Here is a 20,021-nt window from a genome sequence, read left to right as displayed (position 1 = left end):
CCTTTTAATGAGAAAGTAATTCATTGACGTTTTTTCTCTCTCGTCATTTCTACCTATCAATTTATATTGATTGATCTGCTATGGTAATTTAGAATTAGATGTAGGTTAGTGATAAGAAAAAGGAAAGACAATTCGAACATGTGAGCATAATTTACATTGGAAAAGTCGACAAGACGTTCGTTGCAGTAAAATGTAGGCTAATTGGATTAAAATTTTTGTTGTTTTTTTTTTATTTACAAGAAACTTAAACATTAATTAAAAAACGTATGGAATTAGTCTGTAAGGAACAATTTTACAATATTCAGTCCAATATTTTCCATACTTATCACGACACTTAGTCTCATCTCGGAATACTCGATGCACTAACAAACACACTAGAAAAATGAAATAAAGATACGGCCAAACGCCATACTGAAGGCCTGCACTAGCTGACCAGAAAAATGCTGCAGCCAGTTCAAATGTGTAGTTTATTTTCCGGGCAATGCCCCACCAACCGGAAATCATCAGACGTGTTTCCCTTTTCTCTCCGGTTACTGCTGTATAAGATGCTTGGACGAATTTTGCTTGTTTTCCCCAGATCTGAATATATATCACGATTACAGAATGGTGACGCTAATTGGAATGGTTCGAAGGACAACTTACTTTCACTTTACCATTATTGGCCCGGAATACTTCCTTTTGTCTGTCCACTTCATAATTCAGATAAATACACAGCACTCCAAGAATTAGAAATACTGTTGAGATGAACGGTCCATAGTTCGGTTGATAATACACGAAATAGTACGAACTGAATGTGTAGAATGCAGGCACCCATACTAAGCATCCCCAGCAAATGTAATATCCAGCACGATCTAAGGTAATGTCCAATGTGTCGAAGTATCTGAAGCAAATATTTTTCTCAGAAAATATGGTTATTGAACAGAGAATTGCTAAAGTCCCACCCCGTCTCCCATCGGTAAAACTTGTACAGGTAAATGGTTTGCAATAAAACATTAACTAAATGGCCAGAATCGAATCCTCGCGTTTGGTATGAAGCCGAAAAGAAGATCAAAATTAACAGTTGCCATATCATCAGACCTATTCGACAATTCACAAGTTGTTTCACTTGGACTCCGAATATTGTCGGATGCAGTTCCATTCCTCGATAAAACTCGTGTAGAATCGGAAATTTCTGTACGTAAATGAAATATTGTTAGTAATTGATTCAAATGTGTCTTAGATGGTGTTTTAACCTACGTTGTTTACTAAGTATGGATCTTCTTCGGTTTCCTTCATTTTCGCTTGTACTAAAAGATACAAACACAAAGCTAGAGCTAACACGTTCAATCCACCGAGAATGGGCCCGAAATTGTCATAGACCGATACCCAGAGCTGCGGGCTGACATAGGTAACTATTCCAAATGCTATCATTGATGCAAAATAGTAAAGTTCACCATTTGCCTGGAATAAATTTAGTAAATTCAGTAAAAATAATTTTAATCGGCAATTCTGCACTGCATTTGTTTGTGTTGATAAAAAAATTCTAAATTTGAAATTGCACTAAGATAAAAGCGAATAATTCGCGCTTTCTTCAAACCAGATATCGCACGACATTTTCTACAAGTGCAAATTTAATCAGAACAATCAAAAAATGTTGAATTAGGTAATGAAATCTAATTATATCATAAAAGAGATTGTAGCGACGGAAAATATTGAGATTTACATTGAAGATTACCTTATGTACTTTCCAGGTGTACTTGTATTTTGAACAGTCATTGTGTTACTTTACCCAGGGGCTATTTTTGGGAAAACATTTCCTCATATTTTCTTAAATTTTCCGAAGTTTTCCAGGTTTCCCCAGAATTTTTTTTTTGAAATTAAGTGAAAATTGGGAAAAAAAATTGGGAAACGTGGGAAAATGCTCGCTTAAAAATAGTCACTGATTTTACCTGATACTTAGGAGTGTATCCAAAAGTTGTGGTCGGTCCATAAAACACTTTCGATGGAATTAACATCCACACCAGAGCCCACACTATCATTGCTCCTATAAGTTTCCATGCTAACAGATTTCCGAATAAAAACGACGTTTGAAACGGTTTGTCGGGATTTCCTGCGGCACTTAGATATTGAACAGCGACGGGAAATATCAACAAAAATAATGGTGATATTATGTTGTGATTAACCGACTCTATCCAATTGTTTGGCATGTTGTGTCTAAGAGGAATACATATTGTTTTGTAAATTTAAATTGCAGATTACTAAAATATCAAACAGACTTTCAACCTGTTTCACTGCACTGACAAATTGAGATACCGTGGCACTAATCATACAGCAGTACAGTACCGTAGAGTAATGGACGTTAACTAATTTCTGAAACAATAAACAATCGATTTTAAATTGGAAACACTTGAAAAGTTCAAAAAAAAAGATAACACCTCTTGAATGTGAGTACATTTGAACATATAAAGCAAACAGGTGTACAAAACACAGAGTCAATTGTCAATCGATAAAACACAAATTTATTTTCTAATCTTACTATACTATAACTGTTGCTACTGTGAGCACATACCACACGAATTATAGCGATGTTAACAATAAAACTAGTAATATTCGCAAATAAAATTGTTCTACTTATTCACTTAAATCCGATGTTATAATCTCGTCATAGCAATTATCGCTTGAAAAGTGAATTAGAACTAAAATTTCAATGAAATAGTTGTTTTCTTTTCGCCAGATAAATGTGGGAAATAAGACTTAGTCGTAACTTTGTCAGCTATACAATGCCCGTACGTATTTGAATTAAATTTGAATGACACAAAGTTTCTCAAATCAAAATTTACTTTTCTGAATGAACCACATTGTAATAGAAAATACCGAAAATTATTATTGATCAACGGGTGCCTGCTGGGGTTGTAATTTTCCGCAACAATTTGTTATACCTTACAACAAGACACCATATTTCACTATCAAGGAAAAATTGTGGTACTCCAACACAGTGAAGTACGATCGGGTATGTCGTGTCGTGGTTTTGAAACTATATTTATTATAGACGACAATAAGCGAGTTTTCATATAACATTAACAATAACTAGATAGAGAGAGAATTAGTATTCATTTATTACAAATTAACCTTCAACTGATCGCAAATACACTGAACTCGTTAATGTACTCATTTTGCGTTTACTATAAGTACGAAGTATCAGCGATGCAAACGCTTCTGTAAGTCTTAGTCAGTCATTCAGTTATCATGCTTTTTAATTGTTATTTATTCATATTTTTTTCGACAGATATTTTTGTAAAAAAAATCGCATTTACGCAGAATTCTTGGAAAGCGAGGTCATTGTTTGGAAATTGAGCGATTAGAGTAGCTGTAAAGTCGAGCAGTTATCAGAATAAATTTTATTTTAGGGACTTTGGATCCCGTATTTTTTCCTGTAAAATTAGGGAAATTTTGATGATGATCGCCCTGTGAAATATGCGGACTTATTGACTTGTTATCTGCGGAATTTTCTTTATATTTTTGTAGCCTTTTAAGACAAACAAGCGTTCTGAATCTGATACTTCTTTGGTTCAAAGTATCACTTTGTATTCGATCAATGATCATTCGTTTTAACATACATGTATTACATGTCATGTAAACTATAAAGACGAAATCAACCATTTATTATTTTTTGTCATCGCTGTCGATAGCAAATGATGACAGAGTGTGTTGCAATGCGAGTGCTCCTCTGGTCATGCATGCCATAACTAATGAATTCTGTGCTTTGTGCTTCCACAAGTCGTTTGTGAAACGGTTTAATTCTAAATATTGCGTTTGGACTATTTATTGATGATTGGTTTTGCAAACACTTAGAGGGATTCTTTTGAAAAACAGCCTATCAAAATTGAACACATTTTCCAGTGGAATGTGCCTCAAAAGATGTTCGACCCAAGAATTCAAAACCACTTTTGAAAAATTCTCCGAAGCTTGTGTGGCTTTCGAGGTACACGAAAAGTACCTAAGACCCTATTTGCCCTGAAAGTACTTGCAATGACACCCCACCCCGCACGACCCTTAAATTCCGATTACCTTTCGAAATTTCAATAAGAAAAGTAGTCCCATTTACGGTTTTTAATCACCTCCCACTAGTTGCGCAAACTACGAAGATTTTTTTATAGTGGTCTTAGTGCTCCTAGTGTTGAATACCTTTTAAAGAAAATGCGTCCGATTTCTGGTTGGCTGTTTTTCAAAAGAGTCCCTTGCTTGAATTTAGAGACAATTAATGTGAATTGATCGATGGGAAAAATAAACTTCGATAGAATGCTAAAATAATAAACTAGCCACATGATTGAATAAAACACATTTCAAACAATTTAGTTAAATATTTCATACAATTCAAGTGAAGAGCGATTGTTAATAAATACGATAAGTTATATTCTCGACATTGTGTATACATACTATTTATATATACGTATGTACGCATCTCAACAAATGTTTCGTTTTCATGTTCTCAATATGAGAAAATGATAGTTGTCAGCATTAAATTCAGATCTACAACGGAAAGGTAAATCCCGAGCATTTATCTATATCAATTTAAAAAAAAGTAAAAAACGAAGAAAATTTTCACAAATCATTTCCCCTGCGCTATGATACACAACTTGCAAACAAATCTCAAAGAAATTCACAGAATAAGTGGTATATATATTTATACCCAAGTAAAGGTAATGTAAATGGCATTTCTCTTCGGCAAATATTCACGCATATCATAAATACTAAACGTATGACAACATCACATAATATAAACAATATAGGACGATTGATGATGGCCTTAACATTGAATAGACATTAGATTTTATACCATGCACACGACACGACGCAGTGCTTGCCTTTGCAGATCAATCGTGTATCATTTATTATTTATATATTTTGCGATTATTTGTTTTGCATAGTTATGTTATTGATGATGTTGACTTGCATTTCAACATGAATGCTAAAATCGTTTGGGGGATATTGTGGATGTTTCGCATCTTTTGTCAACGAGTGTTCGGTCAGTTATGCGGTTTTACCACACTGCGGCAATATAAAGGTAATTTGAACGAGACTATAACGTTTTGATTGGAAGAGAGAAATAAGAGCGGGTAATGATATCAGGTAAATGGACGTAGTTGATCGTCAAGGAATAATCATCATTTTTATCTGTCTTTTCTGTCGCATCATTTCATATTACAATATCAATGGTACATGTTACCAGATTTTTCATTCATTATGCGATAAGAGAATGCTAATAAGAAGACATTTGCGGTATTAGGTGAACGTTTGGTGAATGTATGGTTATAAAACGGTCGTAATTTTATTCAAATAGAGTTTGAGTAGTTCGAGGAAATTTCTTATAATATGCCATTCAATCTATATGCGTATACGAATGCATGCGATTTTTGTCATGGTATTTCGTTTCGTTCGTTGTTGTCATTCCGCATTGAATAATGACATTTTTTTATGAGTTTTGAATTTGTATTATTTTGCAAGAAATAACGGATTTGTGTAGAATGTCAACCGTCAAGCTATAATAATTCGCAATAAATTACTTTTGAAACGAGAAAAACAATTCCACTTGTGGAGCTACATCTGCATATATGTATGTTGGTTTGCATGAAAGCCTACAATCATGATGCGTTCTGTTCCATCAGATGGTGATGTTGTGTCTTTAATTATTACGGGTTTCATTGATTTATCATTGAATTTAGTTTTATTATCAGTTTTATTCAGTAGCAGTATGTATTACACATCAATGGGACAAATAATGGAAATAGAGGTAATTGTGTGATATTCCTTGATCTGATGTGAAAGCTTGGCCAATAATTTCATTATTGGCATTTTCTATCATTTGTACCATTGCGTTGAAATCTATATAAGAATCAAAACTCACGGCACATAGATATGTTTGAACTTATGAAGGTTTGATAAAAGCTGTCATGTGTTCACATAATGCATTGAAATGTATTTTATCTGCTAGTGCGAAAATCAGATAGGTAATGGCTCCCTTACCTATTAGTTTTTAGGGCGGTAAAGTCATTTTTCGCACACGCAGATAAAATATAGTACCTAACTACTTCCAAATTGTTCTTTTGGCACGTAGGATAATAGCTCTTACCTTCGACTCAGGCTATAAACTTCCCACTGATCAAAATAAAAATATGGAAGCAGGTAGGTAATGTCCTACAATAGAACTCCTATTATGCAATAGCGAGAGGCAAGGTTTTGCCAACTTATAAATTAAACTGAAATTTGTGAAGAATCCTGATTAAGTGCAAGTTCTCCAAACAGTTGAAGAACGTAATTTTGTGAAAGAAATATTGCTTCTACCGTAGTTTTATTCCACATGAAATCTTTGGAGATTGATCATCGTCAAGATCTTTGACTTATTTACTATAAAAAGTTAAGGTGAAGATTTTTGATTGCATGTCCACAAGCACACTACATTCCATCATTCCAACATTGGAAAAATAAAACTGAAGATATTCTGCATGCATATTCCTATATACCATACGTTCTATGGTATTATACCGATACATAACCGACGTATTTTTCGCTGAGTAGATAAATATGCTTAGCTGAGTCTCGAACCAAAACATTGAGCAGCTAAAAGCTTTGTGCTTTTCACCAAATGCGGTGAGACCACTAAACTAATCATGTTTCTATGATAGAATTTGGTATTATTTGAAATAACGTTTCTTTTTATAAATTTGTTGGAAGACATAGACGGTAACACTCAGAACCTTCAAACATTTTGATTAAAATACTAGTTGCATGTTGATGAACATATTAAATTGATCAGCTGTTAGTGACAAATTTGACTCAACTTATTGAGAAGTTGATATAGATCTGGAATAAAATTACAATATTATCTACGTAAAATCATAAATCAAAGAAAATGATTTATTTAATCCCGATAATAGATGTAACAGCCGAGTTAATTCTAGCTGTTTTAGTACTTTAGAGGATAAACAGATATTTAGAATTTATCGTCCAGTGGCCCTTCGTAAGTAATACCAACCACATGAAATCTGGAAAAGAACAGAATTGATTCATAGGCCGCATTGCAGCCGCTTATCTTTGCATGACCAGATATTGTTCCAAAATGGCATGAGATATATTGGGGGATATGTGATAACTTCCGAAAATCTGAATTCATAGGTAGGGCGCTGTATACACATAATGTGATCATGGTTTTAAGAATGAAAAACTACGTGATTATTTTAACAAACACAAATGGTGTAGAAGTTGAGAGAAGAAAAAAAAAGAAAGTTGGTTTTCGTTGTCTTTTATAATACCGGGTGCGCTATTTTTTTTGCAGTTGTTATACTGCTAAATTTATGAACTGTGATTACCATTTCACGTTTTGTGCGGTAACGTCGTATCATATCACGTCTCTTGTTCTGGTACTGAAGATAATGTGCAATTTCATTTTGTGTGTATATAGTTTAAACAGTATTGTAGCATATTATACACATAAAAGGACCATCTAGCATATTTTATGTTTGTTATTAAATTGGATGCAAAATTGTGGTATTTCATCCATACTATTTTTTTGCTGTACGTTTCATTTGTTGGTGGTTGCGTGCAGAATGTTTGAACCGATGATTAAACATTTGTTGGTTTTTTTGTGTGATATTAACACCAACCGAACACCAACACTTTTAACAGGGCTATTTGAAATGTTATCTCTGCGTGATTCTTCGCACTGTGTATTTTAGTAATTATGGTTGTTTTATGTTGATGGTATTTATGTAATAAATTATTGGGATGTTACGAAGTTGTAATGTGGAAAGAAATTCTGATTTAAAGATTTTTTATTGTTGATGGTTAGATTGTGGAAAGATGTTTTGTGTGTTGAGTTTCCAATTTCAGTAACGTATTCTCGTATGCGTTGAATGTAAAGCAATACTCATTAAAAACGGAAATCATGACGCCGCTCCGCCGCTGGGCGGCATCAATGGAAAGGTATTTTATAATTAAATTTTTAAAATTTAAAACCTGGTTCAAAAATACTGGTAATGGTCACAACAAGAAAAAAAATCGTTACACTCTGAACTGCACTGAACTCAATTACGTCGAGCAGAATTAATTTGTCTTTCAAAGCTCGAAGGAACTTTATAACCATGCCAAACATAAACTTAACACTATAAATATTTTAAAACTTCAAATCTAATGACTACACTTCACATTACGAGTTCAGTTTCGATAAAAGTTTAGCTAACACACAACCGTACACATTATAAAACAACACCGAGTCGAACGTTTGTAAAAACTTTTCTCGAGATACTTTGAACAACTTAATTTTTCAATTAGTTCACAAACCCGATGGCGCCTATTTATTTGGAACGGTTGTTTGTATTGAGTGCATGAGGCTTTGATTATTTAATTTTCGAAAATACGAGTTTATTCTTGCGTCGAAATTCATTGTTCTAATTTGTATGCGATTAGTTTTTTGAACCTGTTAATTAGTTGATTTGAGATTTAAGTTTTTCGAATGCCAATTTAAAGACGTATTATTAACATATCTCGTTATAAATAGCATTAATGTGTTAACCTTCGACCTTGGAAATTATTGAATCGGTTAATTCAGTTGATCTAAGTATTATCAAAGATGTAAATCTAGTACGTCATTAATTTCAACAAATGTTTTGCTTTATAATGGCTCATTAGTTGGACCGCCTACGACAACAGATGACCGTTCTCAACAGATGATAGCTCTTTTGGGGGTAAAGACATAAAATTTATCTTCACCTACCAACTATTTCACCTACCAACTATTTCACCTACCAGCTAATCAGTGTTTACTAAAACACTTTTCATCAAGCTGTACCAGGCCCGGACTGGTCATGCCCTGTGGGATTTTTTCAATTTTGTATGCAAATTTTACATTTCAGGACTTTTTCAAATTTTTCCCATACATCGCCCGGTGAGGCTTTGAGTAGTCAGTCCGGCCCTGAGTTGTATAAACAACTAGAAAATTTCAATCATTGAGCTGCGTTGTTTCGACAGTGAAGCGCTCAGAAAAATTATTTTGCTGAATACTTATCAGCGATAACGAATCACGTGATAAGATATGAAAGTTGATTGTTCAAAAAACTGACATCCAGTTTATTTGAAGCTTACAGAGAAGCGAGATGTTTGTCCTAGCAGCTGTGGTGACAAAAGTGGGTTTTGACACTGTGTCAGGAACGATGACCAACGCGGGTAAACTCTCTGTCACATCCGAATCGAAAAGGCTCTAATTTATACTTGTTTTGTATAGGTATTAGCGGTCCAATGCCAAACTACGCACCGAGAATGCAAGCAAACAGTTTCCCGATTCAAACACAGCAGCCGCAAAACGAGAAATATCAGAAGCAACAACCTGCGAGTTTCGTTGAGTTCCAGGAGGCGATTTACTATCTTGGATCGGGTAATTTCAGTTCACTTTCATCCCAAATTCGTCCTACGAATTCCCAAAATATTTCAGACCCAACCGTCATCACCTGCCCGTCGTGCTTCGCCACAAACAAGACCAAAGTCGTTTACGAGCACGGATCCAACCCTCCTTCTTGCCTTTGGCTCTACTGCGGATCCAATTCAATCAAAGATGCTCATCATTATTGTCCGCAATGCCACGCATACTTAGGAAAGTTTGAGCCCTGATTAATACATAGTACACTTAGAGTACATTACGTCCGAGGTTGCAAATTTTTATTTTGACGAGTGGGGACTGTATTCCACTCGTCAACATAAAAATTTGGAACCTCGTACGTACAGTTCTTTACGTGCTTCTGGTCCGTAAATGCGAAACATTTACTCAAAAAACTGCATTTACTGACCAGAAGCACGTAGAGATTATTTATTAATGTTTAGGTTTGCTAATGTGATATCTGAAATAAATTTGAAAAGAATTACAGGCCAAGTTGAATTGATTACAAAAGAAAATCACCAGAAAATTTTAGGATAAAATAAAATAACTTTAAAGACGAAAACCGAATCATTCGTTAAATTTATGGAGTTCAGACGCAGAATGCGACACCATTAGCGGTCATGAAAGTTTGAACTACCACGCAAACATTCTAACTTCATGTTTGCAGACATAATATACAGATCTATCTAGATATTTACCGGTCATTTCTTCGTTAGAAGTTTTAACCCGATGAATTATATCTACTTCCAGTCAGAAGATTCCCTGTACAAACTAAGAAATTCAAAAATTTCGCCTGCAACGCATTTTTCCTTTAAATGTTTTTAAATAATTATTTGCTCAAATCAGAGATTCATTTAAGAGTTGTGCAGTTTCCTATTTTTGACCATCAAAAGTCAATAAAAAAATATTTTGCTCGCTCCGCTCGCTATTTCTTTTCCTTTAGGAAAAATTCTGAAACTTAAGAGAATCTTAAAAATTTGAAATGACTTCGCATTGAGCCTACGGAATGATCTATCAAATTGTTATTGCTGTTTATGGTAGAGGACTACCCCTCATTATTTGCCAATAAAAATTAAAATCGCTTGTACTGTGGTTTTTGAGATACATATTTTTTTCATAAAATTTGGGCCCTCGTGAAACTGATTCACCAGCAAAACATAGATTTTTTGGAGAGTAACCTTTCTATTGATACCACATAAGCATATTCCCTACGAGTACTACTCAAAAGTTGACTGTAAAAAGTAAAGTTTTGGTGGAAATGAATAAAAATCGTATTTACTAGTTGAAACTACATCAGACACATAAAATTAATAAAAAAAATACGATTTGTTTGCACATACAGACACATCCGGTTATGAGGCCAAAGCTCATCAAATAAATTTTTGCCTTCCTTGAAACGGCATTGCGAGCATATTTGAAACGACAAGTCAATTTTGTTTATAAAATTTAGGTTTTGCTACAATCCTTATTCCCAACAACTTCTCTCCGTACATCACGTTCAGTTGATATTCGCAACTTGAATTTCTTATAGCGAATAAAGAGAAGAAAAAAAGTATTTTAAAAGTTTGCAGCATGTTATTTGCAACCGGTCGTTGCAATATAAACATGAGTAATTACATTTCGGATCTTTTTTTTACACAAAAAACGCCGGCAAAAACATGCATATTAACAACGGCTGGGTTGTTGTAAATTGTAAATTGCTTGGAATTTTGTGAAAATTCAAATTATTTTTGTTTGTAAAATAACATTTGTCCGGTTTGCGTTGGTTTTATTTATTGTGGAATCGTTGGATCAATAAATTCATACAAGGACAATTATTGTGATAGAATATTGATGTATGGATGTTGTTTCGTACAAATGACATAATAAACGACATAAACAGAAGGAAATGATTGACTGTAAATTAATTTATTTTCATTGAATTAAATTAATTAATTGATCAACTGCTGTATATTCGCGTTGAATGGCCTTTCGAAAAATTGATGGTGTGGTTAAGAAAAATTGCAACGCAAACAATGCATATAAGTTATTGAAGCTAATTTACAACCGGGCTATGCAGTAATCCACAATAATTGCAGACAATTTAATGGACTCGTTAAATTCAGTTAGTAAGCAACGAGCGATCCGTAAACATATGCAGGTTTTACAATTGCCCGGCACAAAATATGAATTTATACATTAATTGACAGTAACAAACATAAGCTACCTCCACAAAAGCGTCATCATCCAGTACAATAGTTTATCTTTCATTCATTACTACTATTATGCTCTCGCATGCATTTTAAATAAATTATTCAATTTTGCTGAATCCTCCACCAGCAACAACAATTGCCCGCTAACGTGCTCATAATTCATATACGTTTAATCAACACCTTTTTACATTGCAAAATGAACAAATTTATAATTTATAATGAACTGTCCGTGGAACTGTCGTATAATTTACAGAAAAAAATCCTTTATTTTCTTTCATTTTTATTTAATGGAAAATAAGTTGCCACTCTTCTTGAAAATTAAGAGACTGTGTGTACTGTAGATAGATATATACGGTGTTGGTTGCGTTGTTTATAAATGCATTTTGAATAAATATAAAAGGTGTTCTTTCTCGTCTTTGTTAGTGGAATACGCGCTCATTTCAAATGCAATTTTTCTTATTAAAAATATTATTTATATGGCAACTAATGTGTTTGCATTATTATTCTGTATTTATTCGTATACCATGATATATAGCATTGTTTTATGAATGTTTCTTGTTTTTAAACTAACTCCAATTTCTGGAAAAGTGAGGGAAATGTTCACCTTGGATAATGAGCCTGCATTTAATGCGCATAATATGCAAACAAAACGTAAATTTAAGTTTGTTTGGAATGATTTAATGCGCAAATTTGAATAAACAAACAAAAAATGGTTCACAAAGAAAATTTAATTAAAATGAAAATTTTAATTGAAAAAATTCGGTAATTTGCATGGAAGAGCAAAGCGAGGAAAGCCTCACTTTTCTGTAAATGTAGCCTAACTACAATTAGATTTACTGCACTGTAAAAGATGAACTGTTCGTGCTTCGTAAATGGGAAATTAACTTATTTATTTTCAATAATGTATGATACAAAGCATTGAAGCTATCATTACTATATCTTAAAAATAAGAGAATATGTAGAACATTAAATGGAAATGTAAGGCTTGTTTCATTTTGGTTCCCTTTATTCTCAAAAATGTTGACTCCCGGCTCTCAGAGCTGGTCAAACTGCCCTTAAGAGTCATCGATACTTCGCTGAAAAGCATACATTTGGGTTTTTTTTTAAATGTTGAATTTTAGTTTACTTTTGATGATATCTTTCCACCAGAATCCTGGCTTCCAACAGAAAATAGAGTTCGATTTGGTTGCAGCTCTGAGAAAAGCGGTATTTTTTGGTTTATTTTTTATGAAATTCAACTTTTGCCTACAACACAGAAAACATTAGAAGCTACGTAATTCGTTAATTTAGAAACAATTTTGTGATACTCGCAGACTCGGGTGTTTTTGATCAACTTGTCTGTTGCTTAAAAAAACACTTGGGACTTTGATTTTATCACAAAATTGTTACCTCGTGTAATGAATCACTTTAGCTGGATGCAATGCAGTACTGGACTGGCTCGAAAAAGCCCATCGGGGGCTCCATTCAATTCAATTTAAAAAGGCCCACAAATTAAAAATTCTAATACAAACATCCAAAAGGCCCATTTAGAATCCCCCGAATTCACCGTATGGCCAGTCCGGGCCTGGCAATGTTACCTACAATTATTGAGCAAGAAATATACACTCAAAGTAGATAGATTAACATGTTACAGACCAGGGCCTATTATGTAGAATTAAATTTGCAAAAATTCCCACAAAATTCTCCACAGATTTGCAAAAATTTTCAAAAAATAACTTCTACACACCTTCAAAGTCAAATTAATTGCTTTATTCACTTTAAATTGTACTAAAACAGACAAAAGAACGCAAAGACTTGCAAAATGTGCTGAAAATGAAGCGTAAATTTGTGCAAATTTTTGTGAATTTCTGTGATTTTTTGCAAATTTTGCAAATTAATTCTACATAATAGGCCCTGTTACAGACGGCAAGCATTTAACCAGTATTATTATCGGTTGTATTATTTCCATCGACCAAAGTATTTTTAATCTGTTGATTTCAAATCTTGTACTTCATTTTTAACATGCATTTACTTGTCATTATTTTAGTCGTCGTTATCGATAACACATGAATAGCCAAGTTAAGTATCTGATTCTCATACCGTAATACGGGTGATATCCTTGCCGAAAATGAACAGTGACAACGCGCTGTAAGCATGGAGATTGGAGATCGTAGTAAAAGCTGCCAGAAAAAGTACCACTTCTGCTTCAAGTGAGAGTCAAAATCAGCAAAGTTTAGTTCTTCAATGGAGTGAGTTTAATAATTGAACCCTGGGTGATTTTCCACCTATTACGACTTTGTAATTTTCAAATTGTGGAATTTTTCATGCAATGATCGATGTAACATAGGTAGAACTATGATTAACTATGAAACCTCTTGCTGTGTACACTGTACAGTACACAGCCCCACAGAATGGTTTTATTATTTCACATAAATCAAAAATCATCAACATTCAACTAGAAAAGAGGAATCATGTTATGGTAAAATGTTTCCAAAAAAGGTTATGCGGTTTACTGAAAACAAAGTTAATTTAAATACCGCATCCCATTTGAGATTAGACATTTGGTAAAAGTTTTTGACATTTTATTATATTTTCGTTTGTATATACAATATACATACACGTATATGGTTTCAGCAACAACAACGGAAAAGGTTCATTTAAATCCAGCCACTAAATGTCCCAATTAGTGTCATGGCGAAAAGAAAAATAACATTTTATCCTCAGGGTCGTAAATGTTAATAACGGAAAAGGAAAATTTTCCAATTTTATGGAAGCAAAAGCAAAGATGGAAAGAGGAATTGGTCTACAACATCATTTTATTATAATTTTTTTTTTGTGTCAACGACTCACTCAAAATTCACGACTATAAATTACTTTTTAATGGGAGTAAAAACGAAAGTTTCGAAATGAGTTTTCATTTTTCGAAAATTGTCTAACAACCGTACACGCTCCATTGTACGATATGTAACAGCCACACTTGAATATTACTTCATGCACCTTTCTACAATGGAGGGCACTCTATCTCACACCCAAATGGGATTTCACTTGTCATTACGTGCAAGAGTGAACAATCATTCATCGAGGAAACTGGTATAATTCCATTAAACTACAATTATATTGTTTGAAGTGACTTTATCCTCCTTCCAATTTCTGAGCATTATCAACATACTTTCAACGCTACTAGCTGGGTGTTGAATTCATACACTTCACATATATCTCGCGTATTCCGTAAAATCTAAATCACACGATTCATATGGTTTGTTGGTTATAGGTAAATTTTGTGAAAAGGTATGCAACTTGTTGAGACGATATTTTGATGCATCGAGATGGGTAATAATTGAAGATATCAAAACATCTTCAAAAGCATTTTAATTAATAATTTAATGGGAGTTGGGAAACTGTATCTAACGCACACAAGTTTAGACGGAAAACATTCGATCAATTAGGATAGCTAATTCAAAATACATTAAAATTTCAACCATTAACTTTATAAAATAAGAATTTTGGAATGTTTTCCATTCGTACCCGCAGTCGCTTTACAATCTGAAAACATAAAATAAATACTGATGAAATGAGAATGAGAATTTGCATTAATTTTCAAATTGCACGTTTTAACTTAAATAGAAATATAAATCAATGTGAATATTAGGGTAGTCTGAATCTCATGCTTTTTGCGACCCCTAAATGCAAATGCAAGGACTACTTTTGGAAAAATATTTTTCCATATTTTCTTTCATTTTCCCAAAAAATGTGTTTGGAAAAATTTACGAAAATTCGAGAAAACGTGGAAAATACTGGAAACATACACGGATCGGGCAACGTTTTGTACGAAGTAAAGTAGTGAGAATACAACAGCTTCCCATTGGGCTATAAATAATGAAGAACAAAAGCCGTCAAAAAACAGCGTAGGGGAGAGGTCAGAAAGTGTGTAACGAAGCGTGCAACAGCAGGTTAGGCTAAAGAGTACGTACTCCATACTCTTGTCATGAAATTTTCTTAACTCATCAGTGACGAAAAGTGAAATTTGTGTTGCCTTTATAGAAAAAGAACATTGTATGCAAGTAGGTGATGAATACTTATCTAGGCACACGATTTATATTGTCACACTGAGCCTACGGCACCTCAGCAGCAGTTGTAGAAAAGAATTTATCACTTGCTTGCATAAATGACTACTTTATTTTCACCTTTTTTTAAATTGTAAAGAAAGTCTTAAGGATACGCACCGAAATTCAATAAACTGTTAGTCTCGAAGATCAAAGTGAACATTTAAAAACTTCAAAAATTCCATGAAGATTGTGTCTCAATGACCAATGACCTCTAGTATATCCAGATATGCGGAATATGGCTTTTGGCTTGAAAACTTACAACGATCAGAAGTTCCTCGGATTTCACATAGATGTGTAATTATGACACTAGACTGCAGGCCGCGTGTCATAATACACATCGTGAGTCTAATCAAGTACTTCGCGCTGAGATTCATGCAACGTTCTATGCAACATAGGGATGTGAGGTTTGCAGTTTTCGAAACATTATGATTATGAGTTGCATAAACAAATTTACTACACTGTTCAGTAAGGCGTTTGTATTAATATTTTAGAAACGGCAAACGTGTCACAAGAATGTCCTTAAATCTGTCATTACGTCATTTCGGCAAAATATATTAGTTTGATACAAAATCTATTACTTCAACATTTTTATCATGGTTTTCAACAGTTATATTATCGTTCCTTAATGCACGTGTGGATGTGGAACACTAGCGATAGCAGTTTACTTAGTAGATGTCATTTGCACAAAGCACATAGTAATAGTAGTGTCGATGTAAAAATATATGAACGGATGGTAAATTCGAGAAATGACTGTACATAGAATCGATAAGGGGAATAAAAATGAATGTTGAGCTCCTTGTTCGTCATTAGCTGATGACACAACAAATTTATATGAATAAAAAATCAGTTTGTTTCAATCCATTATTGAGTTTCGTATTTGGAAATAGAAAACAAATATTTTCTGACATTTCGTTAAAAGCTTTCCAAATTTTTTTTTACCATTAGCATTTTAGCATAATGTGTTGTACACCACCACCTCTCTGTCCTCACTTCTTCCATCCAAAAGTTTGCTTGCAAATCGTCCAAGTTATAGGGAAAAAACATTAAAACCGATATTTCTCTTAAAACGACTTTCATTTTCCAATATCGACGACTCGGAAATCCCCTTTTGTAATATGGTAATCAGTTATTTTATTGGAAAATTTTCTGCTAAACATATTCATCAAATAGCCATATATATTTCTTGGTTTGGGCTGAAAAATTGGAATGTCTAAAACAACTTGAAATCTAAAACCGGCGTAACAATGCGAGGTATAAAGCTATTACGGCTCTACACATACTACAACATCCTTGGAAAGCACGATTTGTGTCTGTGCATGTTGTTGTTCTGTCAATATAACAAATATATATTCACATGTAGATAGCAGCTGCCTACTCCTTACTAGGCTTTCGGAAAATGTAGGTAGTCAAGAGATACTTTAATGTTGATATTGATTGAAATTGAAATATATTCGATAAAGCAATCACTTAGAAAAGCCTTCACTCTAGTTTAACATGAACACGTGAGGTTTATATGGATTGGTGATGCGAAATTGGTTGGGTAGTTGGATATCTTTGGGGATTTATCCAGAAATATTTTTATATACCTTTTTTGAATTTTTGAGATAGAAAATAAAATATTATTGAATGCCTTATCATCAAATTGTTGATGTGCATAGTTGTATGTATATATACACACATTCTGCTGGTAAACCAAAGTATTATATTTACATATGCTATTGTAGTGATGTAAGCAGGAGGATATTAAATTTCGGATTTATAAAGTGACAGAAGGAGATTGTACGCTTTTATTATAAATAAAATCTAGATAGTACTACTCTGGCAACTCTAGTCTGTTAGTGTTCGTATAAAAATGGATTATTTGATTTTTCAGCTTTTTAATGAAGTTCAGGCATTCAGTGAAAAGTGAGTAAAAAAAAATATATGTCGTAAAGCTGTACGTATTTGCAGTACCCTACTGAAATGATTCATTACCTCTTAACCAGGGTTCCATTATACATCCAATTTTCCAATTTTTCACGAAATTTGCTACTTTTACGATTCACCTGTTACAGACGGCAAGCATATGACAATTGTTATTATCAGATCAATTATTTCAATCGATCGAAGTATTTTTAATCGGTTAATTTCAAATCTTGTACTTCAATTTTTGTAACATGCACTTTACTATTTAAACGGCTATATTATCCAGACCATAGTCATTATTTTTTTGTCGTCGTTATCGATAACAGACGAGTAGCAGTATGTGACAGATTATCGAATATGTGCACAATTTCAAGAAAACACTTTCGCCAAAAAAAAAACTGATAACATTTCGATAGAAGGAAGTCACGTAAATATTGGAATTTTTTACTTTTGAATTTCACAAAACCGAGGGGTAACTTTACCGTGCAACTTTTCGTAAATCAAAAAAATAAACTACCGATTTCGATGAAGTACACTCAATACAGATTATATGAAGCATAGAGATACACTCGATGGATGGCATGGTGGCGCTGTCATATTTAAACATGTCTGGGTGCCCATGTAAATTTTTGGTGCCGATTAGCATCAGCCCCACCATGCGACATCTCTCTCGAGTGTAACTCTATGATGTTAAGTGTCACTTGATTAGTCATTTACCTACACGGAAAATCCGTGAATTTCGATAAAGGCTGTATAACTTATAATATAGCTGTATTTTGTATAATATAGCTGCAAGACTTACAAAAATATAGCTACTAAACGCATATTCTGTTAATATTGGTTATTTACATTCAATATGAGTTACACAACTATATTATGGATTACAGAGCTACATTATGCACCGTGGACACATTTTATACCTAGGATCTGCATATTGTGGCTGTGTACTCTATATCATAGCTGTGTAACGCATATTTGACGTATGAAAAATAAAGCTGTGTGCTGCATATGAGAAAATGTATGGGACCATGCATTCAAGTCATGATTCGTGCTGGTCGGACTCAATGTTAATATACAAACAAAAACTGTTCTAAAATATCTTAGCTGATTGTAATGAAGCTTGATGATCAGGTTATAGTAATACCTTTTCAATATTGTCAGATTCCGTAGAAACACAGACGAATGAGAATATCCGAAATTTCACTGCATTAGAAACGAATTAATTAATTAGCCAAATCGTAAAAATCAAACTCGTTTCAATTCACTTTCTTTCAGAACCTAGAACAATCCTTGCAGTGACAACTCACAAAAGTAAAATATAAAAACTACAGACTTGAATCAGGCTGTGTGCCACATCTGCAGGATTTATATTGCCGTAGCAACGCTTCGAAATAAGAACATGTAAAAGCACAAGCAAAATTAGCACGTCAGCAGCATATGTGATGGTCGGATTCTCAGGTTAAGCATCAATCGGCGCGGTTAGTACTTAGATGGGTGACCGCAAAATTCATGAAAGTTTGGGAAAATTTTTTATTTCTCGTGATAGATTTGAAATGTGGCTCACAGCTATAATATAAGTTACACAGCTATTTTAACTGTAGTCTTCGCAATATACATTACACAGCTATATGCCAAAAAATGGGGGTGCTAAGTCCACTTATAGCTCTCACACGCATATCAGGATTTTCCGTGTATCTGTGGTGGACGGTAGATTTTAGGCAATTTCGCGAGTTGTAGCCCGAACGAAGTAAGATCGACAAGCGAAAGTGCTTAAATTCAACCGTCCATAACAGGTACGTATAAAACTTTTTATGATGGCTGATGGCCTAAATCTAGAGAAAAATTCTGTAATTCATGCCCAAGGCATGAAAAGAAAGAACCCCTACGTGGGTGTGTTGATCTGTTCTTTCAGAATCTTTGATTCTGGTAATCGCTTGAAAAACATTAGAATTTATTTATTTCGTGAGCAACTCTTTTTTTGTTCTCTAATGGAATTCTTTTTCAAGTTCTGCACCTCTTTTTTTACCATGTAATTCCTCAGCAACTCTTTTTTTCGCATGCAACTCTTTCAACAAAACATATATTTCGTTGACCGAAATAATAATTTTTTCGCAGAAATGAGCAACGAATAACGAATGTGATTGACAGTAGACCTTGCATCCGATTTTTCCATACTTTCTCTCTACGTTGTCTGCCAAAATTCATTTCGAGGCTACACAATAATTTGATTTTCACACAAGCAATAACACGACTACAATTTCCAATTTTCTCGCATCAGTAGAGATTTATGTGAATCGGGGAACATGCAATGGAAATAAAAAAAATCCAACCGTTGCCAAGTCAGCAAATGAAAATGCATCACATAAAAATATATTCAAACCGCCCCATATATCATCTAATCAATAGCATTGAATAAATTTTACGACGATCAGA

The 20,021-nt window shown here is 33.7% G+C and overlaps 2 protein-coding genes across 5 annotated transcripts; one reads left to right on the top strand and one right to left on the bottom strand.

The window, feature by feature from the left end:
* Positions 1 to 30: 30 nt before the first annotated feature.
* On the bottom strand, positions 31 to 2,672 carry LOC119076860 (7-dehydrocholesterol reductase-like). Of its 4 annotated transcripts, none has more exons than XM_037183877.1 (7): positions 2,415 to 2,672; positions 2,256 to 2,349; positions 1,929 to 2,193; positions 1,237 to 1,440; positions 942 to 1,171; positions 643 to 880; positions 31 to 579 (listed from the first exon to the last, which is right to left on the bottom strand). In XM_037183877.1, exons 3-7 carry the CDS (start codon positions 2,184 to 2,186, stop codon positions 256 to 258), a joined length of 1,254 nt encoding a protein of 417 aa, XP_037039772.1. In that variant the 5' UTR covers positions 2,187 to 2,193; positions 2,256 to 2,349; positions 2,415 to 2,672; the 3' UTR covers positions 31 to 255. The 4 variants fall into 4 exon arrangements, with proteins under 4 accessions (XP_037039772.1, XP_037039763.1, XP_037039780.1 ...); XM_037183868.1 differs by having other exon boundaries at positions 1,929 to 2,197; positions 2,261 to 2,349; XM_037183885.1 differs by having other exon boundaries at positions 2,263 to 2,349.
* A 2,418-nt stretch (positions 2,673 to 5,090) lies between these two features.
* Positions 5,091 to 9,899, top strand: LOC119078131 (lipopolysaccharide-induced tumor necrosis factor-alpha factor homolog). The gene is made up of 5 exons (XM_037185608.1): positions 5,091 to 5,109; positions 9,113 to 9,198; positions 9,257 to 9,406; positions 9,464 to 9,643; positions 9,829 to 9,899. The coding sequence occupies exons 2-4, from the start codon at positions 9,129 to 9,131 to the stop codon at positions 9,637 to 9,639; spliced, it is 396 nt and encodes a 131-aa protein (XP_037041503.1). The 5' UTR covers positions 5,091 to 5,109; positions 9,113 to 9,128; the 3' UTR covers positions 9,640 to 9,643; positions 9,829 to 9,899.
* The last annotated feature ends 10,122 nt before the right edge of the window (positions 9,900 to 20,021 follow it).

The sequence above is a fragment of the Bradysia coprophila genome, chromosome III (assembly GCF_014529535.1).
Source record: "Bradysia coprophila strain Holo2 chromosome III, BU_Bcop_v1, whole genome shotgun sequence".
Lineage (NCBI taxonomy): Eukaryota > Metazoa > Arthropoda > Insecta > Diptera > Sciaridae > Bradysia > Bradysia coprophila.
Note: the sequence above shows the minus strand (reverse complement) of the source record. Positions and strands in the feature narration are given on the sequence as shown.

Excerpts from the sequence above, each read along its gene's own strand:
- LOC119076860 (XM_037183877.1), bottom strand. The coding sequence starts at position 2,186 with ATGCCAAACAATTGGATAGAGTCGGTTAATCACAACATAATATCACCA. Across the intron at positions 881-941 it reads TTTTACCGATGGGAGACGGG|ATACTTCGACACATTGGACA; the intron begins GTGGGACTTTAG and ends TATTTGCTTCAG. Across the intron at positions 580-642 it reads CCAATAATGGTAAAGTGAAA|ATCTGGGGAAAACAAGCAAA; the intron begins GTAAGTTGTCCT and ends ATATATATTCAG.
- LOC119078131 (XM_037185608.1), top strand. The coding sequence starts at position 9,129 with ATGTTTGTCCTAGCAGCTGTGGTGACAAAAGTGGGTTTTGACACTGTG. Across the intron at positions 9,199-9,256 it reads AGGAACGATGACCAACGCGG|GTATTAGCGGTCCAATGCCA; the intron begins GTAAACTCTCTG and ends TGTTTTGTATAG. Across the intron at positions 9,407-9,463 it reads GATTTACTATCTTGGATCGG|ACCCAACCGTCATCACCTGC; the intron begins GTAATTTCAGTT and ends AAAATATTTCAG.